The sequence below is a fragment of the Puntigrus tetrazona genome, chromosome 14 (genome assembly GCF_018831695.1).
Source record: "Puntigrus tetrazona isolate hp1 chromosome 14, ASM1883169v1, whole genome shotgun sequence".
In the NCBI taxonomy this organism is placed as follows: Eukaryota; Metazoa; Chordata; class Actinopteri; order Cypriniformes; family Cyprinidae; genus Puntigrus; species Puntigrus tetrazona.
In genome coordinates this window covers 16,749,359-16,773,493 of record NC_056712.1, presented here as the reverse complement: position 1 = coordinate 16,773,493, position 24,135 = coordinate 16,749,359, and the positions used below count along the sequence as shown (strand labels likewise).

At 38.6% G+C, this 24,135-nt stretch overlaps 4 protein-coding genes across 9 annotated transcripts in view; 2 read left to right on the top strand and 2 right to left on the bottom strand.

Annotated features, from left to right (window-relative positions):
- Positions 1-104: 104 nt before the first annotated feature.
- On the top strand, positions 105-1,858 carry tstd1 (thiosulfate sulfurtransferase like domain containing 1). Its single transcript, XM_043257542.1, has 4 exons — positions 105-231; positions 1,073-1,195; positions 1,399-1,561; positions 1,677-1,858. Exons 1-4 carry the CDS (start codon positions 219-221, stop codon positions 1,729-1,731), a joined length of 354 nt encoding a protein of 117 aa, XP_043113477.1. The 5' UTR covers positions 105-218; the 3' UTR covers positions 1,732-1,858.
- Positions 1,859-1,995: 137 nt separating this feature from the next.
- On the top strand, positions 1,996-7,254 carry c14h4orf47 (chromosome 14 C4orf47 homolog). Of its 4 annotated transcripts, none has more exons than XM_043257538.1 (11): positions 1,996-2,362; positions 2,433-2,558; positions 2,650-2,928; positions 3,025-3,143; positions 3,273-3,392; positions 4,098-4,317; positions 5,212-5,349; positions 5,435-5,510; positions 5,667-5,846; positions 5,943-6,115; positions 6,270-7,254. In XM_043257538.1, the coding sequence occupies exons 5-11, from the start codon at positions 3,296-3,298 to the stop codon at positions 6,319-6,321; spliced, it is 936 nt and encodes a 311-aa protein (XP_043113473.1). In that variant the 5' UTR covers positions 1,996-2,362; positions 2,433-2,558; positions 2,650-2,928; positions 3,025-3,143; positions 3,273-3,295; the 3' UTR covers positions 6,322-7,254. The 4 variants fall into 4 exon arrangements, with proteins under 4 accessions (XP_043113473.1, XP_043113476.1, XP_043113475.1 ...); XM_043257541.1 differs by having other exon boundaries at positions 1,996-2,558; positions 2,650-2,734; positions 2,891-2,928; XM_043257540.1 differs by having other exon boundaries at positions 1,996-2,558; positions 2,650-2,734.
- pdlim3b (PDZ and LIM domain 3b) lies at positions 6,443-17,053 on the bottom strand. Of its 3 annotated transcripts, none has more exons than XM_043257535.1 (8): positions 16,504-17,053; positions 11,755-11,906; positions 11,262-11,346; positions 9,299-9,366; positions 8,862-9,044; positions 8,012-8,139; positions 7,623-7,734; positions 6,443-7,489 (listed from the first exon to the last, which is right to left on the bottom strand). In XM_043257535.1, exons 1-8 carry the CDS (start codon positions 16,594-16,596, stop codon positions 7,300-7,302), a joined length of 1,011 nt encoding a protein of 336 aa, XP_043113470.1. In that variant the 5' UTR covers positions 16,597-17,053; the 3' UTR covers positions 6,443-7,299. The 3 variants fall into 3 exon arrangements, with proteins under 3 accessions (XP_043113470.1, XP_043113472.1, XP_043113471.1); XM_043257537.1 differs by lacking the exon at positions 9,299-9,366 and adding an exon at positions 9,719-9,906 and having other exon boundaries at positions 16,504-17,050; XM_043257536.1 differs by lacking the exons at positions 8,862-9,044; positions 9,299-9,366 and adding an exon at positions 9,719-9,906 and having other exon boundaries at positions 16,504-17,039.
- Positions 17,054-19,213: 2,160 nt separating this feature from the next.
- sorbs2b (sorbin and SH3 domain containing 2b) overlaps positions 19,214-24,135 on the bottom strand; it is a 44,196-nt gene continuing 39,274 nt past the window's right edge. The window contains exons 26-30 of the mRNA XM_043257019.1: positions 23,697-23,897; positions 22,538-22,651; positions 21,469-21,518; positions 21,210-21,316; positions 19,214-20,879 (exon numbers count right to left, since the gene is read on the bottom strand). Of these exons, the coding sequence (XP_043112954.1) occupies positions 20,818-20,879; positions 21,210-21,316; positions 21,469-21,518; positions 22,538-22,651; positions 23,697-23,897 (534 nt within the window). The 3' untranslated portion in view covers positions 19,214-20,817. The remainder of the gene's footprint in view (positions 20,880-21,209; positions 21,317-21,468; positions 21,519-22,537; positions 22,652-23,696; positions 23,898-24,135) is intronic.

The following is a 24,135-nucleotide window of genomic DNA, read 5'->3' as shown; positions in this document are numbered from 1 at the left end:
TTATTTATTGTTATTGCTCAGCTTGCGATTTAAGCAAGTCTTTTATTTTGAAACTACGGGTCTTTTATCGAGAAGTTCAAGGAGGGGCGCTTTTAAGGCGGTGACTTTTACCAAACCACGCCCATGCTTACTGTACGGCCAATATGAAATGGCTTTAAAAAACTTGAACGACAAGGAAGTAAAGGTGCTACCACCCGGTGTACCGTCGTAACGTCAACATGGCAAGCAGCGGTAAGTTTATGTTCGTCTAAAAGTAAGAAACACGCTTTTAAAGAGTTAAAGCGATGCGTCAAACTCCCTTTCTCAGTACTGGAAACGCATTTGTTGGCACCGAGCAGCTGTTGTTTTCGTTGTCTGTTGTAGTCAGGGAGACGGTGCCCAGGTGCGTCTGCGATAAACACTTCCATTATCTCTATATTTTATTACTTACAGTATAACAAGCTGTACGTTTGTGCACTTGTTAGTATCCTGCGGTGCCCGTTCTCTCAATTCCATTCCATGCATCATCTAATATAACGCGTATCTGCTCTCCCGCTCGTTATTTTCATCGCTTTTTCGCTTTAAAGAAATTAAGAAGCTCGTGACGTAAGGATGACTTGCGCTAATTGAAATGTTTATGGAACACTTTCTATAAACACATATCATATATCCATACATCAAAAAATGCAATCGTAAAACATAATTAGTAACCATGCAATTTACAAATAAATAAATCAGTAAACATATATATATATATATATATATATATATATATATATATATATATATATATAATATATGTGTGTGTATATATATATATATGTGTGTGTGTATATATATATATATGTGTGTGTGTATATATATATATGTGTGTGTGTGTATATATATATATGTGTGTGTGTGTATATATATATGTATATATGTGTGTGTGTGTATATATATATATATATATATATATATATATATATATATATATATATATATAAACTTGATATTTTATTATATTATTGTTTTATGTTTGCTAACTAGAGAGCTCAGTCAACAGTGTTTATTTCGTGACAGGCTTGATTGTACACATTCCTCTCTGCTATAGATAAGGAGATATCCTATGCTGATTTCAAAGCTCTCTTGGCGAAGGGTTCAGGGCTTGTTGTGGATGTCCGCAATAAAGATGAGGTAGATAGAGGGCGTATTCCTGGCTCCATCCATATCCCAGGTAAGAGCGATGGACTACTCATTGCACTGCATTATGTTACATTTGTAGGTGAGCTAAAATTAAAAACAAAATCATCCCTGGAAGAACTCCCAAACAGGGTACTTGATGAAAACAGGTTAACGTATGTTCTAGGCGTGCCAATTGTTTTCTGTTTAGATTGTATTGGCCACGTGTGCTAAAAAGGGAGCTTGCTTCTTTTTTAGTGGGAAATGTAGAAAGTGACATGTCCCTGGACGCATCTGAATTCCAGTCTAAGTTTGGCGTAGATAAGCCATCTCTGGACAGCTCTGAACTGGTTTTCCACTGTCAGATGGGAAGACGCGGAGATGTTGCCACAGAGAAAGCCAGAAGCCTGGGCTTCAAGAAGTAAGAAAGTTGGCGTCGTGAATGCTCGAACAGTCACAGTTTTGCTAAATCTGCAACAATAAATCCTTCTCTCTCTCTCTCTCTCTCTCTCTCTCTCTCTCTCTCTCTCTCTCAGTGCCCGTAATTACGCTGGAGGCTACAAGGAATGGTCAGAAAAAGGCGGCAAGTGACAATCCTCAGAACTCCTGGAACTCTGAACATTCCAGCTTCAATCAGGGACCTTTTTCACTTATACGCATTAATGCTAATCATCTACACGTGCGTTTTTAATAAAGTCTTATGTTTATAAAAAATAAATAAATGTTGTCCTCGGCTCTTTAAATGCATGACAAATGTTATTGATTCTTTCCGTACTGGTTCAGATTCAGTAACGGGTGATTCAGTGACACGCGTTTCCTCTTTTAATTACACGTGAGGCTTTCATCGCGATGCAGAAACGCGAAATGATGATATGGTGGTAATGAATGGACGCTTACATCGATCTCTGTCAATCATTCGGGTAACTGCGATTCATCATAAATATTTAGATGCGGCGTTAAGTCGGTGATTGAATCACGCATGCGTGTGTTAAGTCGACTTTTTGTGCATTCGGCGTTGCTAGTGTGTGTGTACGACTGATTTAGTGTGTATTTGCAGGTATGATATACCCTAATATTAAAATTGTTGTCACGATGACTCACGTTAGTCTTCATATCTAGTATGCCCCTCTGGGTGGGGCCGTTGCTCTACTCGGCCTCGAGGCTGAAGAAGACGGACCGGATCAAACGAAGAAAAGTTTATCGTTTAATCCAGCGTCAGATAGTAAGCGCCGCTTTGTACTTTATTCTGATTTTTACTTTATTTGTGGTGATCTTAACGCAAACGTTGGCAGCTGAACAGGACCGGCTGCAGCACACGTGACAAATGCACTTACGTGTACCCAGCTGAGCTCAAGGAGATGGTCCGAGCAGCCTTTCCAAACGACATCCGTGACTACGAAGACCCCCGCCACGATAACGTGAGACGCAGTCCTACACCTAAGTTCGCGTCGGTTCTTGTAAATCCACAGCCCAGGAGTGTAGTAACAACTGCTTTCACGTTTGTTGCAGGTTGTCGCCGTCACTATGGATGACTTGAAAACGATGGAGTTTACTTAAAACTGCGGTTGCAGCTTAAATATACACTATAAAGTCGGTATGTGTTCGTGATATAGAAATGCGAGTTGCGATCACTTAAAGTGTGTGCGTTCATATAAAGTAGTTTGGTTTCCATAAATAGGCTTTTGCAACTTTTTTTTTCTAAACGCGTTAATGTATTCTCTTTTTATTTTCATTTTACTACAATACCCAGAATTCTTACCTGTTTGCGTCACAGACTGGGACGCGCAGGTGAAAAAAAATAAAGGCTATTCATTTTAAAAGTTTGTTTTATAGAATGGTTTGTGTTGTTAAACGTGTTACCCTCATTATGAACGACTCTGACAGTCCGGCTCACTGAGTAATTGACCTGCTGGACTCCATGACAACGTACACAACCTACACGAACACCACAGCAGTGGCGTTATTTCCATTACTGACTCTAACAGGGCGTTATAGAATTCGAGGTATGTATATGAACCTGTGTTTATTAATGCCAGAATGCCTAATATATATAGAGTTGCTTATTATTGCTTGGTGATCTGCATGGTTCCATTCACATCTCTCCATCTTCTGGCTTTTTCCCCCTCCTCGAGTGCTTCATATAAAAGTTTAGAAAATGCTTCCAGAAGGGAAATCTGATATGGAGCGGATTGGCATCTTTAAGGAGATGGGATACATTTCAATAGGGGACAAATACACACCTTTTATTTACCGTAAGTGTAACCAACATTAAACTTTAATAACACGAACTACGGTCGCTGGCGCAGTGCTGAGTTTAATGCATAGAGTGTGTCAACAAATTATGCCGCTAACGTCAAAATACACGTTGTGAAAAATCACAAACCCGGTATTTATTTAAAGTGCAGTTTGCAGTCTTCATCGTGTTTTCTAAAGGATTTGGCGCCCAAACGCAATGCCGGTTTTAGCCTCAATCTGCGAACAGGTTCACTTCGCCAGTTTTTGAAAGGTTGTTATTCATAGTTGGAGGCTTGTTGCTGCATGTCACATTTTTACACCAGGGAATATTTATCAAGTCAGTTTAAAGGCACTAAAAGTCTCGACTTTAATAACTCGTCCTCAATGTAAATCTTCCGAGAGCACAGTTCAGCCGAGTTAAAACCTTCATACTATGGCGGGATGTATCATTGTGGTAACTGCATATTTACTCAGTTGCCTAAAAGCCATTACATTGAATGCAATGCTTGCGACCCACGTAGGCTACTAAAACTCGGCTAGAGACGGTGAGCGTTTCTGCAACTGGATAGGCACGCAGTGTGACATGCACATTTGCTAATATAATATATATATATATATATATATATATATATATATATATATATATATATATATATATATATATAAGTTAATCTTGATCCGTATTTAATGTCTGTCTCGTGCGCTTTGTTTGTCAATAAAAGGCCCATTTAATGATTCCGCGTACAAGAACAAACAGATGCTGTCAGGAGGAGCTAAATCTAAGAGCGCGCTCCAGGTGGGATACTTCGACACGCACTTCAAGAGGATCTTTGAGAGTGAGGCGCTCTCAGACCCTGTCAGAATAGAAAGACAGTACAGGATACAGCAGACCAAAAAGAACATAAGCAAAGCATTTCTTCCCAGTAACGGAGAGAAAAAAACGTGAGTCCCTTTTTTTTTTTTTTTTTTTTTGCTGTGGCACACTACAGATACGTATTTATGTAGGCTATGTTGTTTTTATGTGATAAATCGTTACTATTTAAAAAGAAAGTATAGTAAAAGTAGTAATACTGTGGTAATTAATGATGTTGTGACAATGGACAAAATCTTTAAGGATCCAAGAAGACGTTTTAAGGAATACTGGTTACCAAGCAGTTTTGTCAACCGTTGACTCTCATTGTAATGGAAACATCTCTCAAAATATCTTTATATGTTAAAAAAAAAAAAAAAATTATAATAATAATAAATAAATAAAAGATTTAATCCAGAGACATATATTCCATCTTTACACCAATAAGAATAACATTGCATCTGATATGTGTTTGGTTCAGTGATGTTTCATTACTGTGTAAGGTAGGCATTAGCTGGCATGGTCCATTAAAATCTGAAGACATCAAAAACTCTGGATCTTGTGATTTCGTTGAGAAAGAAACATGCTTTGTGCTTTTAATGATGTTTGTTGACCTGAAAACAAAAAAAGCATCAAATGCAAAAGTCTGTTTTTCATGTGTATCTGAGGAACTGGATAAATAGACATTCTACTAACAGTAAGTAACTTTGCATCTTGTATATATATATATATATATATATATATATATATATATATATATATATATATATATATATATATTTCACACACAAACCCAGAGGAATATTGTCTTGAGTGAGCCTTTAAGGCTGCTAGTCACAGGACTAGGTAATTAAATGTCTGTAATTTTTTTTTTCTTCTACTTTTCCCTGTTTATGCCCAAAAAAAACTACCATGCAGCTTACAGTTTTCCCAGTTATTTCTGAAACTGTTCTTACAGTTGCTTCATAGTTTTCTCTGATTTGTAGATGTGGAGTGGGCAGCTATTATGGGACATTTGGAGGCCCGATTCAAGCAATGAGTGCCCTACAGAATCCAAGGAAACTAAACAAATCACCTGGAAAAAACTTCTACACCAATCCGCCTAAAAAGGGAAGTGGTTACGGGTAAGCGGATGACATTATCCTCTATTATGCAAGTTTCTGTGGTTTTGCTGTCAGACATATTGATTTTGTCCTTGCGCTCTAATAGCTATCCTGACATCACCCTCTCCAAGATGGTGTCCCATTCCTCAGACCCCTACGACAGAGCCAAGGAAATGCTAAAGGTATTTTTAGGTCTACCTAAATTAGATTTTTAATCAGACTCCCGGGTCCTTGTTTTAATTAAGATAAGGCGTCCTCTGAGTACCTGACAGTATAATTCTATGCAAGCAGATGACTGTGTTCTCTTTCTCTAATGAGAGAGATAATTTGTTTACCAGCGTGAGATCATGGCACACAAATCCATGCTAAAAGGGGGAGCGTTTCGTTTGAACCTTCATCCAGTTGAATGCTTTGACAGCAATCCTTACAAATTTGACAAACCTCTACCACCTCCAAAGAAGACAGAGGAGAAAAAGCACTTCACGGTGCCCTTCAAACCAAGTTCACCCAGTAAAAAGGTACATAAATTAGATCAAACGCAGTGTAAAAATGCTCATAAATTGCATATGGAAAAAGTTGCCGTTTTGGTGTCATACGGTATTTATTTTCTGCAGACTGGAGGTATGAAAGCAGGAACGTTTGATTCCTACCCCACCTATTCTACAGAACCCTATGGTACCAAAAAGACCAAATCGTCAATGATGAACAAGGAAGTAAAAATATTTCATCCCTCCCCTGGTCCAAAGAGCACGCCTGTCAAGAGCATCATCAGCCTCAATGTCAATAAGTAAGCTGGGCTCCAGGAACTAGGGCCATAACACTCATATCACACAAAAAGTGCTTTATGCTTAGCATCATGATTACTAATATCAGTTGCTGACTAAGTTCCACATAAAAACACACTTTAGGCTCACATTAATGTAACTTTCTTTATTTTACAGAGCTGTGAACTCCACAAACTACAACCGAATCCCCTCTGTGATGGCGTATTAACAACTTGTGATGTCTTCAGGTGAATAAATGAATGTCATGTATTGTTCTTCAGATTAGAAAGCTATAATTCTCAAATGTATGTACATCATTTTCTTAACTGAGGAAAAAAAAAACTACCATCTCTTTCGTACCATCTAGAGAAGTTTAATTGTACAAGTGATGTTTAACCACCGTGTATCATTTTGTCAGTAGTATAATGAGGTGCATATAAAAGGTGGACGGCCTTCAAGGGATAGCTGAGAAAATAATGACTGTTTTCTGCTTTGTGTGAATCATGCTTATAAATTAATTTAGGAACATGAGATTTGGAAAAAAAAAATTAAACAATGCAGCCCAAGAAATAGTAATCAAGTGAATAATAATAATAATAATTAAAATAGTAGTACTGGGAAACAATTACCAAATACTTTGTTACTAGATGATGCCATATTTGAAACTGTATTAAATACTAAATTATCTTTCTTATTTTAAAAATAACTGAAACCCAAAGGGATTAGTTTGTTTGATTTCAGTGCTTGCTCTGCACAGAAGCCTAATATGCGAGAAGTGGAAGAGTTAATTAACAGCTTTTCAACAAGAACTAGATCAAGGCCTTTAGAGTTTTGAGAGTATAGACCCCATTTACACCTAGTATTAACTGTGATAAGATCACAAGTTGCCAGTGCTCAAAATGCTTTGTGGGGTCTAAAATGTTTTGAAATTGCATCAGAGAACCAATCAAAGGTAATCAGAAATACTAACTGCTTTTAAATTCAGTCCATTCTGAATGCATCTCGAACCACGGAGAAGCAATGCCTAATGCATGTAAATACCAGGTGCAAATAGGAAATGAGTAATCATCACATCACTAAAAACATTGTAATACCTGGTGTGTATGGTTTTAAATTGTCCTTATACTTCCCTGTATAAACTAAAATGAAGAAATGAATAACAGAACATCATGAAGCGATAATCATCTCATTTGAACTGTCCGTCCCTCTAAGCGGTAGGATATACAGTGACAAGATCATGTCCCTCAGGTGGGGTCATTCTCAGTCGAGCATGGGCTTCACAGTACATCTGTCCCTCCACGAAAAAGTAGCCCTTCTGCTTCAAGTTCAAGCCGCAATCTGAGCACACAAAACAGGCTGGATGGCGGTACTTGTCCCGAGCTTTCACCACCGGTCCACTGTGAGCCAATTTCAGAAAAAACTTTGATTTAATGAATATGTTAAAACGCATGAATGCTATTCATGAAAATTTGTACTATATCCTCAAAGACGACAGCATCTGTATGGTCCCGTGCTGAATGCCGTACTCACACAATGCCAGTGCCACATTTATCACACAGAGGCAGCTTCTGGAGTGAGGATGCTTGAGCTTGGGGCTTTGTCACTGGGGCTTTTACACTTCTAGTCACCATGGGCCTCGTGCCTGTCAGAGGAATAAAGAGTCTCAGATCCACTTCTGCAATGTGAAATTCTCCCACATACTGAATCCAGACTATTAAGAGAACAGCGGGCTTTGACTGACGTCATTAACAGGATTGTTGAGAATAGCAAAGGCAGCTTAAGTCAAATTGAGCCCGCAAAACTATTGCTCTTCAAGTGCATTTGTAATTCACTAGAATATTTGCTGACATTTAAACTTTTTCAACTTTATCAGTGCTGCAAGCTGTAATTTCACCAAATAACAGATAAAGGCAGCTCACCGTCACTCTCCACATAGTCTTGAAGGGCCTTAAAGGATCCAGACTGACGTGGTTCATGTGGCAGCTCTTGGCTGTCCTGGAGCATACGGTACACATGAGAGTCTTCAATGGACGTCAGGGGTTTAGGGCTGAAAACAAATAAAGGTAAAAGCACTCAATGAAAAAAAAAAAAAAAACATAATTCTGAGTTGTGTAATGGCAGTGCTCAGGAGGACACACTGTGAATATTAGATGCTGGCTAAGTAAACTGTTTGGGACTTTCATTGGTATAAAATAGGTTTTAAGAATGTCAACGTCAACATTGAATACCACAGTTGGTGTTGGTTGAATTGAAAAGCTGTCTAAATCATAATTTAGCAGTGGAGCTACTGTTCTAAGTCAATGAATTGCTGTTTTGTGTTTTCTGGCTTTACATGTTCATAATAGGTTTTGAAACTTGTCTCATAGTCTAATTTGTCTAACATTATTGCATTTCTTTTATGGTAAATGGAGTAAACAATATTTTTTTTTTTCCATGTTTCATATTTATTTTATTGACCAGAACCTATATTGCTTACGTGGACGTTTCCATTGCTAGTATTTAATTACTGTAATTTCAGTGTTTTTTCTATGCCTACAGTCATGAAAATAAAGCTTCCAAAAAGGGAATTTTCAATGGCATAGAAGAACCATTTTGGTTTCTCAAAGAGCATTCCAGAGAACAAATTTTTTAGATTTTCTAGATTTTTCCTTCCGGTTTTTATTTTTTGGAACCGTGTGTCTTTAGTCTATCAGATATTATTCAGCTATGCTTATTGTAGTAGCACAAGCTTGTAGGTTTGTATGATGGTGTAAACAAAGCTCTGGTTACCTTGGCGATGCCTGCCTGACTACAGTGGACATCTGAGCCTGCTGCAGTGTATTTGAGACATTGTCTGCTGAGTATAATGCGATGGGGGAGTTATACTGTGCAGAAAGAGCTGCCTTGGACCCAGCCGACGGGGTGCCAGGCATCTGAGCTACATTTCCCATCAGCGTCTGGGATGTAGTGTCACTGGAGTTGTGTAAGGTCAGTGTATAATAGCCAGGTGGACCAAACCGGGAATCAAACAAATCAAAAGGGCCACACAGAGGACACAGAAAAGGACAAACAAGACAGAAAAGAATGGAAGAAGTAGTTAGAAATGCACATAGAGCTTCAGTATATACTGTGCTACAGCTTTATAGCTGAATGCACGCAAAAGTACAAATTGTACTTTTATCAAGTGACCGTCTTTTATTACATGTGGAGTGCTTTTGTCTAATGACCTCTTTTGGCTTGCAGATATGAAGGGCTTTGGTCTGACATTAAACTTGTGTTCGAAGTAATCAATGTCCTGTAAGACATAAGAGCGAAGATGTGAATAGACAGTTAGAGGTGAAAGGTAAAGGAACAGAAGTCCTCCAAGATCCAGCTCTGCAGGCCCAAATGTGAATATTTGTTCTGCTATAATATGCTAGCACGAAAGTATTAGATAAGGGGTTGCCCTTTCTTATCTCTAACAGAACCCAATTAACTTCTTACCATGATAATGTTCTATCCAACTGCTTATATTCAGGCTGCAGAAAGGCTTGTGAGGACTTCTGGAGGATCAGAGTGTGTGTTAGCGGTAAGTGGGCAGCCGGTCTATAGCAAGCAGAGAGAAGTCTCTAGTCCATATGGTTGGGGGGATCTACGTTGGCACTCACCCCTCAGGCTTTTCATGCACCAGACCCCGGATCTGTCCTTGCAGGGCGTCCTGGATGTTATCTTGAGAGTAGAGGCCTATGGGAGTGTTGTAGGTGGAGCTCACCACCTGTGTTTTGTCATCCAGACTGGCGGCAGCCACAAAGGGCTGTGCTCTTCTGTTATGACCTGTGCCAATAGGTTTATACTCCTGCATGTGTAGGACAGATGGACACACTGCATACTCAAAGCCCCACACAAACACCACAATTGCATATGCGTCTTCTTGTTACTTGAAGATGCTGCATACTGTACACTCATTTACATTTTTCTAATCTATTATATAGTGGTCACATTTTTGTTTTCTTTATTACATTCACTCTGCAGTGAATGTGTGCCGTCAAACAACTAAAAACTACACAGTAATCCACTTTTAAATGAGATGCTTCTGGTCTAATCAGATTCAATGATCTATGCTAAGCTATGCTAAAAGTGCTATCGCCAGACGTGGAGATCGGCTGAATGGATTCAAAAACTGTGAAACTTAACTTTTTAACTCTGGGGGAGTTGGGGATTGAACTTATTTTTTCAAAAAAAGTGGAGTCCACTGTCTTTAACATTTTTAACTATTTTTTCCACTCTCATTCTGATGGCACCTATTCACTGCAGAGGATCCAGTGGATTTAGCAAATTTCCAGTTCTAGGTGAACTTTTCCTAGACAAGGACAAATCAAACAAAAAACAGAAGCTTTGCACAATTTATGAAGGGATACTAAACCCAAAAATGAAAATCCGCTCATCATTTATTCACCCTCACATTGTCCCAAATGTAAAAGACTTTCTTGCTTCTGTGGAACACAAACTACATTTTTTAGAAAAATAATCCATCTCTGTAAGTCCATACTGTGTAATGCTGGCAGATGGGATGACGATTTAAAAAGCACTCAAAATGAACACACTGGTAATCCATATGTTGAATCAATATTTTATGAAGCAATATGAAAGGTGAGAAAAATACCAATATTTTAAACTTTGTACGATATAAACCATTCCTTCATGCCAACTGTCATGCACAGGTTGATGAGTTCATGCATGCCGCAAACATCAGCTTGTTGTGAAGCTTGACCCAAGAAGTGCTTACATAAATATTAGTATCAGTATTCTATTATTGATGTAAGGCTCTATTAAAGTACTACTAGTATTGATGAACATTGAGTCTAACAATATTCATATTTTTCTCACACACAGCTATCGCTTTGTTAGAGACTGATTCATCAACTGGGGTTGTATGAATCACTGTTGTGTTCAATATGAGCATTATCCCATCCATCTGCATCATTTAAAGCATTATTCCATCCATCTGCATCATATGGAGTATTTTTCTAAAATAACTGTTTGTGTTCCATGCAGATGAGTAAACGATGAGAGGATTTTATTTTTGGGTAGAATATCCCTGTAACATGCCTCATGCACTCTGTTTCTTTAAAAAAAAAAATCTAATTTCTTGCTGTATATTGTAAGCAGATAAAGAATGGTGCATTTGTTTTTCTTTTCCGTTACACTTACCTGCTTCTCTGCCTCCAAATTGATTTTGAATGGGTTCACTTTCCCCTCTTCTATAACCTGAGGTGACCACATTTTAGTTTCTGGCCTGCAACACATTTAATGCACAGAGTTAGGCACCATGTACTCGCCTCCTGTGATATCATAAAAAAAGATCAAAGAGCACTAAGGGGGGTCATTACTGTGCTCCAGGGCCATGACCGCTTCTAGATAGTAAAATAACATCAACAGACTGGCATGTACGAGCCAGATGGTTAATGGGAGGGCATTAATCACTGAGGAAAGACATGTTCATCGTTGTCATAAATAAGGCTCTGTGGATACTGATGGACACTTTCATAGCAAGCGGTAAAGGCACATTCTTTTGGAACTCCATCTTACAGTCCTCCCTCTGGCTGCAACTTTAAAAGGAGGTGAGAGGACCTGATGTAAAGTTGTTGAAAGATGCTTACTGCTGTTTGTAACACTATCCTTTAATGAGAAAAGCTCATGGTACCTCTCTATCTTGAGGAAAAGCTGATTGGTGGAGTCTTTGATCTTGTTCTGAGCTTCAGCGTGAGTCATACCATCAGTGGACGCTCCCTGGATGGCCAGGATGATGTCTCCTGGACACAGGTTGACCCGAGATGCCTTACTTCCTGGTGTCACCTGATAACATTAGCCAAAATTGATGCTTTTCTCGTCACATCTAGTAATTTCTTCATAAATAAAAAAAATCACATGCATACACAATGACTTCAATGCATCTCTTCTATAATGAGCATGTTTGTCATTTTGGTTATATATATATATATATATATATATATATATATATATATATATATATATATATATATATATATATAAACTGCAACTAAATGAAACTGGAGTACTAAAATTAATAAATTAATTCAAAGTAAATGACAAATGCAGATAACAGGATTGCTAAAATAAAAATGACAACTGAATATAAAATAATAGCTAACCTAAATTAATTACTAATAGTGTATGAAGAATAGTAATAATACTGTATAATATTATTACACATGTGTAATAATTATATTATTATGTATTAATTAATGCATTTAGTACACAGCATAAACATTTTTACCATTAAAACCACAAGAACCCATAAATTCAAAGAAAAACATTCATTTGACTTATAGAAAATGTCACTTACAGTGCTTCTACAGAGCTCACGTTAAAAACTGTTCTAAGTCACTTTAGAAAACAGCGCTGAAGAGGGATCGCTAAAAATGCTTCGGCTTCCAACAAACTTTTGAATGGAAAGAATCGGTTTCTCAGGAGCCTTCATTCAAAGTCCCTACAAGTTTGCAGCAAACTATAGAGTGGTTTAGACATAAACAGAAAGTGACAGGGGTAGAAACAATCTGTTGACCCACTGTGGTTTAGAAGTGGACTAAAAATAGCGAGCTGTGGATGTGTCAGTCAAGGCCTGGTATCGCCCTCCAGGGGAGCACAGTCAGGTCTATTGGCGGCTGATGATCTGACTCCTCTGGCATCCACCCGGTGTTTCTCTCCCCATCAACCTCTCTTTCATTAATGGAGTCTGACATCATTCCTTATTCCTCTCATCAGTGCAGGCTCATTTTCCTAGGTATTCTCCTCGTCCCCCTGGTCATTTATCTCATCACCTTCAGGCCTACTCCTACCTGCCTCCTGACTCAGCTGCTCTGATACCGTATATCCCAACACCGCTGACCTTCTTCTAGTTAAGTCTGCCTCTTGAGAGGGGAAGATTTATACCAGGTCAAGTCACAACATCTATTTAAGACCAGAGGGTTTTAGTTTTCCATCATCAGTGTTTAATGCCATTAAGATTTGTGATGTTTTATTCCTAATGCATAATTTATCGACTGATGAAGCTAGCAGAAGTGTTTCCTGTCAAATAACATTCACGCTGTAATATCTAATTTCCTGTTGCCTTTTTCGCTTTGTGCACATGACAAAACAATTACCTTTGCACTCCCATATCATCTAGAGAAATTCTATTACAAAATACATCTTCATGACTTCATGTAAGAGGCATTGATTTTTGTCCGTATTTGAGGCAACAAACTAAAACTAGGCCATATTCCCCCTGTAGACTTGCATTATGAGGACGTCTGCAAGGGTTAATATGGAGAAAGAAGCATCCAAATGTCTCAGAATGGACACAATAAAAATGAGATTGTTCCCTTGACACCACTCAAGCAAATGAGGGATGTGTTTGGCTCAACAACAAAGATGCTCTGTTTAATAGATGGAAACAAAGGGAGCTATGAACTGAGCTGAAACCAACGAGTGACTGGTATCTGAGCGTCAGTATAAACAGAAACATGAATATAACAATTTTTGTAAGATATGCAGCACCTGTGCAGAAAAATCCCCAAGGTGACACACGAACCCACAAGAGAAGCATGTAAGGGCACGCTGAACATTAGACACTGTGTTTAAAACAACATCAGGCAGAATAAATTAAAGGATGGTTCACCTAAAAGTTAAAATTAATTTACCCTTGTATCATTCCAAACCTGTAAGGTTTACTTTCTTCTGCAGTTTTGTCCATACAATTAAAAAAGTCAAGGGGTTCCAAAAAACACTCCTTGGCTTTTAATACACACTTTTTATTGGCATCTGAAGAACCTTTAACATCCATGGCGCAGTTTCCTTATAGTGGAAAAAGGTTATTTTTAGAGTTTTTGAAAAACCAAAAATAGTTTTTCCATGACATTGCTGCAAAACTTTTTCCTTTTTAAACTTTTTTTTCCTTTTGCGTTCCACACGAGAAAGAACATCATACAGGTTTGGAAAGCCCATGAGGGTGAGTAAATGTGAATTGTTAGGTATTCTGTTGACTTAAGGGTGAGTGCACCTACACGAAAACCATTTTTGAGTGAAGTGGCTAAAACCTGATGCTCAACCATGAACTATCGTGCCATTGAGAAAAAAGCACTAATTCCAAGTTGGTGCTGTTCCTGTAATAGATGATTTGTTAAAGGTTTCTGCTCGGTGACTGGATTTAGATATATAACAGTCATTTACATTTTTAATTCAGCAGTATAATTTAGACAGGCTGTGCTGTGCTGTGCCCCATCTGTGCTGGCATGCCCGCATCAATGGAGGCTAATGTTACTGGAATAAGAACATCAGGGATCATAGTATGAGTAAAGAGCCACCTTGCTGGCATCAAAACGTGTATGATTACAGACAGCAGTTTTACAAAAAAAACCACACGCACTCTGCATTAGTCATCAGTATTTCTCTGCTTCGAGACGCAATATATTTAGCTTTCAGGATCCGGCATTGGCATACACCAAAATAAAAAACACGCTCATTCGAGTCCATTTAAATTATGTTTGAGTGGGTTTTATTGTTTTTGTTTGAAATCAAATCCAGTGTCATTTTACTTGAATACCGCAGGGAAGTCATTAGCTAGGAATGTTAAATAAACCTGATTGGTTTATTTTAAAAATGACATCATTCCGAGACTTCACGTCCAGTCCACCTGGAAGTTTCTATTTCCCTGTTGTGGCCAAATCCAGAAAAATATACTTTTCAAACATGTTTATTGCCAGTGCCATGATATTCTTTGAAGTGCTTTGGAGTACCATGGTATAAATAAATCGGGGTGTATGGGAAGTATCATTTTTACGACGACCTGTCCGTTCTCTGCAGGTTTTTCCCCACAATTTACGGCAAATGTCAGAACTGGCTTTTCACTAAGAATGCACTTGAATGTCATGATCAAAGAGCTGCTGTTGATGAGACTCATACCGCTACATTCCACGCATCAGAATGCAGTGCTTCATGTAAAGCAACAGAGCCGTTCAGACGCAAGCCTGGGCGAGAGACAAAAATCATTATGCAGCTGTTTTGTAGGTACAATACGTAGAATGTCCCACAGTCGACTCCCAGCTGTTTTTCTAGAAGAGATACAGAATAAGGCACTTTGCAGTCTCAGAAACCTTCATCAAAACTGTGCAGTTGCTGAGCATGAATCTAGCACACCGTAGTACCTGACTTTTCAGTTCAAAACAACTTCATCTGTGAAACACCAACAATCTGATTGGATAACGTATGAACCTTTGTACGAGGTGGTGCTGAAATAATTGCTTATGATAGAGATTGTTCAATTCATCTGAAATATGTCGCTGAGTGCTCAGTTAACCTTTGACCTCTTCTGTTACCACAAATGTTCAGACTTCATCGGCTGTTTAAAATACTGTTGGACTAAGAGCTTTGCGATTCATTCAGACAACAGGTGTAGAGATCCCCTCCGGAGCCAGGCATTAGACTAGACTCTGTGTGTGTGTGTGTGTGTGTGTGTGTGTGTGTGTGTGTGTGTGTGTGTGTGTGTGCGTGCGCATGCACGTCTGATTTTTTGTGAACATGTTAGTAACTAGAAGAGAAAATGCCTCACAGTTCATTTAATATACATTTGTAGGTGCTGTACAGCCGTATAACATAACCACATTTATGAATGATTTGAATTACAAGGTCGGTAAGGTTTTTTAAAATAATTTTGATTTGTGAATCTCTTATGCTCAGGAAGGCTACATTTTTTTGATCACAGATACAGTGAAAGAATGTGTGAAAAAAGTGTTATTACAATTTGAAACCATTTTCTGTTGTCTATTTTAGCATATTTTAAAATGTAGTTTATTCCCGTGATGGCATAACTGAACATATTACTCCAGTCTTCAGTGTCACGCGATCCTTCAGAAATCATTCCTATATGCTGATTTGATGCTCCAAAAATATTTAGCCTCAGAATCTGTACTGAAAACATTATGCTCCCTACTAGTTCCTAGAAAAACACGATAAAGTTTTTTTTAAAGTTTACACAAACAGCATTTTTAAATGTTTTTCACTTTTCGTAAATACAATGCATCCCTGCCGAATACACGATTGCTGAGTGCTGATTTCCTAAAACGCAATACTAGAGTAAATCACAATGACATGAAGATAAAAACCGGTTAATTATAACAAACATAGAAAGTCTCTATTGGGAAACGATTCCCCGACAACCACAGATGTTTCTAAAAATTGTCAGTTTGAACTTGTGGCTCTAAAAATATTTCTCTGAAATCTTTCTCACTGTACTCCTCAGTTACATCTAAAGTGAGGTCCTGGGAATGTTTTTTTTATGATCCACCCACTGGTTTCTCATGCCCACGGCAGTGTTACCCAGCACATTAAAAGCATCATTATCTCTGAGTGGAATGTGTGAAGCAGCAGACTTTAACCAAAGGTTTTCTCTTACCCGAGTTATGGTCAGCGGCTGGTTAAAATCTTTGCCTCCTGACAGGCGAAATCCCCAAGGGGCTGGCCCGTCCAGCACCACGTTCTGTGGCATATCTGTCTCGTTTCGTTCAGCCTCCTCTTTCTCAAAGTCGAACGCTCTTCCTCTTATTGGCTAGAGATCTGCTGTAAGAAAATAATAATCAGCCCCGGCCGAACGGCTCACCCGACCGCGATTGGAAGCCAGTGCTTGTCTCTGAGTCCCTTTTAAGCGAGCGTGTGGGGTTAGGAGAGTGAATGAAAGAAAGATGATGCCAGCATGCCACACCTCTCGTGAGGTCATAGGGTAGAATGAGAAACTGAGGGTTCAAACTCTCTCTCCACCTCTTTCGGATCCAAACCTTGCACCCTTTATGATTAATCCACTTTTCCCATAAGTCTTAGCGGTTCGATAACTAAAATCATCCGCCGGTGACTCTCCTCGCTCTGTCGTCACCCTGTCTGCTGTCTAGACTTTTCTTTCCTTACCGCCGGCCAGACACCTGTGCCTGACTGAGACGAGCAGGCTACTTCATCGTGAAATTAAGGCTGAGTGTTGAGTCAGAGCCGTTGCTGCTGATGAGCAGATTACGAACTATTTACAGGGTACAATAACAAAACGGTATGTCATATTTTCATATCAACACAGCATGTGTTGCTCTTTTAAACATCTCCTCCCGGGAATGTAAACAATTTCAATAACACAGCCACATAAGGGGACACCGAAAACTGCTTGGATTTCATTTCAAGTGATAATTCTATTACTTTACCATCAAAAAAAAAAGTTAATTTAGTGTCTTGACGTCATAGTTACATTTCAAATGAAGTGGCTCCAAAAAAAATGTACGAGTTTCATTTGCAGTAGTTGGTTTAAAACATCAAACCATTTTTTTTTCTGAACTTTTCTGAGCCATTTTGAAATTTTTTTTATAGCTCATGTAGGCTACAAAGGCAAAGTTCACACAGGTGTCCTAACAGACCAGCACAGGTGCAGTTCATCACTTTAACTATCTAATGGCATCTGTCAAAACAAACGTTTGTTAAGGATGGTTCACCCAAAGCGCTTCTTTTCAATTGTTATTAACTTACACAGCAACCCCAAACAAGCTAGCTCCACGTTTTTAAGAAGTCCTGTCAACCGTCCATTCTCCTGCACTCCCGTTTATTGTTAATGTAAATATGCGATAGAACGATCACATATTTTAATTTGTTTTTTGGTAGACTCGCGCAGGAGCATCGGGCTTTGTGACGCGATCAAGTCAGACTTTGTTAAATATTAATAATAGTAAATATATATATATATATATATATATATATATATATATATATATATATTACATTTTACTAAGGCTTTTTTGTTTTGCTTAAATATTGTGCTTATTGCAGGTAGTTTATTTCACAGCCACATTTCACTAATTACAAACAAACAGCTAGTAACAGTTATTTAGTTAGTTTAGCATTTATTTATTTCAAGTGGAACAGTTCAGGAATTTCTTGTTTAGGCTGTATGAAACAGAAGGAGTGTTGTAAAATATAGCTACTCCAAAAATCAGTTTTGCTACAGAGCACAGTACTCTGTTATTTCAGTGCTGCCATCTCAACACCTCTACACCTGTGACATTTTCTTTAATACATTTTAAGATGCACGGATATAAATCGTAAAAAACAGATGTCATGTGTACCCAGTAAGAAGGGTGTAGTGATCTTCTTTGTTAGATATATGTATGAAAAATTTGTGCACAAGATGTTTCCAAAGGAAGGTTTGAGAGCGGTGTACTGTACTGCACTACATGGCACTGGAGCGCTGTGCTCTTTATTTGAAGGCCAAACATTCTAGCTTGAGAGCACTTGTATTGTAGGCTTGAACAGCTCCTTGTTTGGTGTGCCAGGGATGGGCTGTTTGTCATGTCCTGAGCTGCAGAAAATCCTTCTCCAACCCATGCCGTCACATCATCCAGTAATGAAAGGGACGGGGTGTCCAAAATCCAACATTCTGTCATTTATTCACCCTCGTGGGGTTCCAAAATTTAAGGGGTTTGGAACAACATGAGAGCGAGGACGCGACGATTTTGGAAACTGCCTTTAACTTTGGCGTAGATGTTAAATGGGGTTTGCGCTGTTTCCCAGATATATTTATCAAGCGCTTAAAAAGAGCGTGTGAGAATTTGCTCAATTAAAAACAAATGCGTGGAAAGACGGAAACCCCTGCATCCACTGAGGAGAGCTGGATGGCTCTGGTTCTTTCTCTAAGGCAAAAACTCAGAGCGGCTCTCCACTGACCCTCTGTTTACTGAGTCGCCATGGCAGCAGGAGGGACAACTCCAGGACACGATGTAGCTGTTTATAGACCGGACGGTCTGCAGGGGCTAGAGTGCTAGAAGGCCGACGTCCAGGATGGCACGATTATCTTACGCACTTGAAGACTGCGTATCCCATTGAGAACCGAGTCTGACGAAAATGTATTCCACAGAGAGGGAAAAAAAAGCTCAACGATTGCTTTTACTTTTGTCGAAATGTAACGAGACTCTTTTCGTTTATTGATCGCTCGTTGCACTGTAATATAACCAGGCTCCGCATTCCTTTGTATAATTCAGTGACGTTATATTCGTTCTGTTCTCAACCAATGACGTTAGAGCGACTGTCAGCTTTTATCCAATCAGAATTCATCACACACTCTAGCACCAAACACCAGGTTCAGTCAGTGGCAGATAGGTTTAATTTACTGAACATATCACAGTGTCGTGTACTTAATAAACATTTGTTCCTGAATCGTGCGTTATTAAATATTACAAATAGCCACGTCATCACATACATTACATGTGGTAAAATTAGGCACCAGGAACGGCACAGTACTTCACTACGGAAGACGGTCTGCCAAGTCTTTAACTGAACCACAGTGAAGATCTTCGGTTGCCTTGACGGTTCACAGAGCCAGATGAATTCTCATACCGGTACAATAAGACGTGTGCACTGATGAGCAATTCTTTATGAAACAACATGCGCAGGTTTTTACTTGGTACATTAAGCACATTGACAGACACAGAGACTGCATAATTCCATGAGGTATAATATTGCCTAAATTACATATATTATTGGTTCATGTTTCTACTGACTGACACATTTACATTTCTTGCTTTACTGACTGGAATAAAACTGTTAGTCATACAGTCTCGCTGGAAGATTGAAACGCTGCATATTTGAAATTGAACATTTGAATACGAGAGTGTAATCACCGCGCTGAACAGTTCATAGACATAGAAAGTGAACATTTTCACAATATATTAAGTATATCATAATGAAAAACATTTGCTGAATGATCAAATAAACAAAAATATATTTTTTTACGTACATTTCCTCACTCAAATTGAACCAATCGGAAGGCGACATATACAAAATACACGGCTGCCAATTGCAGTTTAGTTACTGTGACATCATGTGCTCCTCTTATTGGCCATAAATAGATTACAGTGTGTAAACCAAAAGTGATGTGCAAGGTTACCCAACTTATTAATAATTATAGGCAGTAGAGACGTTAATATTGAGTCCGTTCGCTATGGTTAACATGCCCGTTTTGCCAAAATGCTTTGTGTTAGGGATATTGCATTCTCAAAAACGTTATCTCTTTAGATGGAAAAATATCAAAAATATTTTTCTCTTAACTGTAAAATCCTTCAAAAGGAATGTCTGGAGGAAGAACGTAGAGCCCTAGAAAACCGAAGGTCATTCTCCTGAACCAGAAGGTTAATAACATACTGAAAAGATACATGTTGGCAGGAATGGTCATCTGTATTTTCCACTGCCTGACACAAACATGACACCGCAATACTGTTCAGTCTATACAGTCTAGATCAGATCAGACATCAGGTCCAGTGTACAAGGGCACCGCCATTCCTCACCTACTGTGTTTCATCCTTCCAACGAAAGAAAACGTGCCTCTTAATAACTTACAAATAAATAGGGCACTTGGTTACTCATTATGTTGAAATTCATCAGCTTAACTAGAAGGCAAGCGAACTGATTATTTTCAACTATGAGAAAAAATGTAGGCAACCAAATTTTTTAAAGCTTTTACTTCAGTTCCTAATTAATGTAATGCTTTCAGGATTTAATTATCAGCGTATTTGAACCAAATGACATACATGGTGCGATCACCCCTCGAAGGCCATTTGCTTTTCATCAGTTTCATCACTTTTCATCAGTCCAAGCAGGTTGGTGACTGGAACATGCTAGTTCCAGCAGGTAGCTGTAAATGACGCTGTCCGTATCTCTACAATAGATGTAGACAGGAGAAGTCCATTTACAGCCGTTTCACGTAGTTCCCAGGAAAGGTTCCAAAAAACTTGGTTCTCCTGGACGTTCCTGAAATATTAATATGGAATATAAATATAAATATTAAATGGAATGAGGCCAACATAAATACTGTACTTCTCTATATGATAAAAAAAGTAAAGGCAAGTATACGATATATGACTATGATTATTAAAGTATACATTATAATGTTAAAAAATATTTTAGTACAAATCCACCTATTATATTTTTCTCTCCAAACATCCAAGCATCGTTTTTACCCTGACAGTGTTCACAGTGTTTTTGGTTGGAGAACAGCGCCAGCTAGTGGCAAATAAATGAACATCACTAAAATGCCGGTAGTGACCAGGAACTTAATGAAAATGGAGTTTACAGTCTTACCCACAAACCATCCATCATCACACTTCTCCATGACGTCAACTACATCTCCTTCCTTCAGTTCCAGCTCATCTTCATTTCGTGGCATGTAGTTATACAGGGCTTGAAATCTGCGAGAGGAAAGGCTCTTTAAGTGTGTTTTTCTACATTGGGTTATATTTCAGTTTTGGAGCTTGTAAAGCTGACCAAATGCAGCAATGGAATAAATTAGCATTAAAAAAAATCTTGATGGATTTAGAAATAAGGGTCTTGAAATACTCACGGTTCCCCTGCACCTTGAAGCGGATCATGAACATATGCTTGTCTTTGGGACTGAAAAGAGAGAAAACAGGAAAGGCCTTTTAAATGTTTCCATCTCTCTTTCTGCTGTATGTCCATCTGATACTGAGAGTTCATCTGTGCTCGTGGAGAACCATTGATGCAAAGCCTGAGGCCAGACCTGGATCCGTTCAATTATGTAAATGCTCAAACTCGCCTAAATGGGTTTAAATAGAGAATTTAAAAATCTTTCTCTCAAATATGCGTGAGATCCAGGACTACCGGTGGCTCGAGTTCTGGGTTTCTAAGCCTCCAAATGACATATTTTCGAAAATATGTGTGATTGGTGGACTTAGAAACGGTCGAGAAATGCCTTAAATCCTGAAAACGAGGACTGTACTCCCCTTGTTTGGAAGGAAATGTGGGGAATAGGCCGCTTGCCTGGCCCTGGGGAGTACACCTTGTTTAAGCTGTGTACACAGGAAAGATCATTGGGACAGTCCCACGAGTAATCAAGACACTCCAAACACTCTCTATACAAGTCTTAAACCAATGCTGCACGTGCAAGCCAATCATCTCAACTGCTTTGAGCCCCAAAAATCCACAATTCGTGATCCAGGAAGTCATGGACATGCAGGAAAACCACTTCCAGCATGCAGACCAAACAAACTGTTATCACTCTCCAGCAATGTTAGGAATTAAATGTTATTTTCTCCACCACAAAATGCACTAATGCACACAGACAGACAAAGCCACGGTGTTAAAAGAGTATCCCTTATTCACTGACTCAGCATTCCTCCATATTGTACTGATGGAATGATACTGCGTACGGAAGCATCATGTGGCCATACGCTGACACAAATATATGCCAGTATATATTGTATCATTCCTAATATCATTATATCCAGCTGTAGCAGCAAAAATGGAAAAGAACTGCACTCAAAACAGTGAATTCCCAGGTCAAATAGAGTGAATGACATTATGTGTTTGCAGGGATACTTTGAAAAGAGAGAAAAAGGAATTTCCCTTGAGTCAAATGTGCCATTGCCACACAAGGTGCACATACTCCCTACCCTATGAGATGGCGAAAAGTTTTGACCTCTAACAGGCGATCCGCAGGACCTCCTAGACATCACAGGGCTACGAGGGGGCTTACCAACAACCACAACATCACGCCTTAACACAGGCTGAAAGAACCAGAGCCAGGAGAAGCTGACATGAATGTTATGCGCAGTCATACTGTATATAAGAACATTTAACAAAAAATATACACTACCGTTCAGAATTTTAGGGTCAGTATGTTATTTTTTAAAATAGAAATACATTTTTAACAGATGAAATTCTTTCACTCAGCAAGGATGCATTAAATTGATCAAAAGTGACAGTTCAGTTAAAAACTGAATGTTAAATAAATGCCTTTCTATTCACCAAACAAACAAATCAATATGTAAAAGCTTTTTTCGACATTGTTTCTTAAGCAGCAAATCAGAATGATTTTTGAAAGATCACGTGACACTGAAGATTAGAGTAATGGTGCTGGAAATTCAGCTTTGCAATCGCAGAAATAAATCACATTTGAAAGAAATACATATTCAAACAGGCCTTATAAATTGTAATAATATTTAAGAATATGACTTTTTCTGATAAAATAAATATAGCATTAGTGAACATTGAATTCTTACTAAACCTGATTTTTGAATTAATGCATTTATACAAAAGTGTAGTACATAGCATAATATATTGACACAAAAATGGTTTAACATGTAGTGAGTGAATATTCTTTGTAATATTTACTTATGGACAGAATTATGCCTAAATGTTTCATCATTTATTCTGTTGCTCAAGCATCCATTATGAACACTCTCAGTTTGTTTGTTCTCATGCCAGTGAACAGAAATACTAGGACAAGGCCCATAAAGCTAATTTAAAGGATCCTAGGATAGTGAATTTGAAAGGGTTGGGTGATTTAAATATGTCTATGACTTATTAATAATTAATAACTCTAGCTCCCCATATACCTGTAATAATTTACTGTATGTCAGACATATGAACTACATCGTTCTGTGTTTTATTTATGAAGCGTGCACACTGTGGTGCAATAAATCTCTCATGATGATGTGCTTTAAGTTATATAGCTCATTTTAATAGGGAATGTTAGTGTCTGTATTATGGAGTGGTAAGACTAGGGGGGAAGGGTGCTAGTACAGTCACCAACAAGCACCTTGTCTTTACCTTGACCTTTGTGTAGCGGAGGTCTTGTCGAGAGAAGAGTTTTGCAGAGGGAGGGGGCGACTGGGATACCCCGGGCAGAGGCGGGGTGGAGCGCGGGGAAGGGGGAGAGTATTTAGATGATGAAGACAGTGTGAAAGGCAATGACATCTGTGAGGACAGGGGAGAGAGACGTGGAGAGGCATTCTGGGAAACTTCACCCTGCTGGTGCGGAGATGAAAACAGTTATACATGCCAAAAAAAAATGTGTCATCAACCTTTACAGATGCGTCAAGATTTAAAGGTGAAGTGTGTAATTTTTTGGTTCCACTAACCACCAAACATAACTACAAGTTAAGCTCCAACCAGCTCCAAGTCACTCCTGCTTGGAAGTTTCTAGTGATCCTGAAGACCTTGATTAGCTGGATCAGGTGTGATCAGGAATTGAGTGTGATTTAAATGT

Bases quoted from the DNA above. Each gene is read 5' to 3' on its own strand.
- tstd1 (XM_043257542.1), top strand. The intron at 1,196-1,398 runs GTAAGAGCGATG...CTTCTTTTTTAG, and splicing joins TGGCTCCATCCATATCCCAG to TGGGAAATGTAGAAAGTGAC. The intron at 1,562-1,676 runs GTAAGAAAGTTG...TCTCTCTCTCAG, and splicing joins AGAAGCCTGGGCTTCAAGAA to TGCCCGTAATTACGCTGGAG.
- c14h4orf47 (XM_043257538.1), top strand. From the start codon at position 3,296: ATGCTTCCAGAAGGGAAATCTGATATGGAGCGGATTGGCATCTTTAAG. The intron at 4,318-5,211 runs GTGAGTCCCTTT...TCTGATTTGTAG, and splicing joins AGTAACGGAGAGAAAAAAAC to ATGTGGAGTGGGCAGCTATT. The intron at 6,116-6,269 runs GTAAGCTGGGCT...TTTATTTTACAG, and splicing joins ATCAGCCTCAATGTCAATAA to AGCTGTGAACTCCACAAACT.
- pdlim3b (XM_043257537.1), bottom strand. From the start codon at position 16,596: ATGCCACAGAACGTGGTGCTGGACGGGCCAGCCCCTTGGGGATTTCGC. The intron at 9,907-11,261 runs GTAAGTGTAACG...CTACACATGCAG, and splicing joins ATTTGGAGGCAGAGAAGCAG to GAGTATAAACCTATTGGCAC. The intron at 8,140-8,861 runs GTAACCAGAGCT...ATTTGTTTTCAG, and splicing joins GTCAGGCAGGCATCGCCAAG to CCCTAAACCCCTGACGTCCA.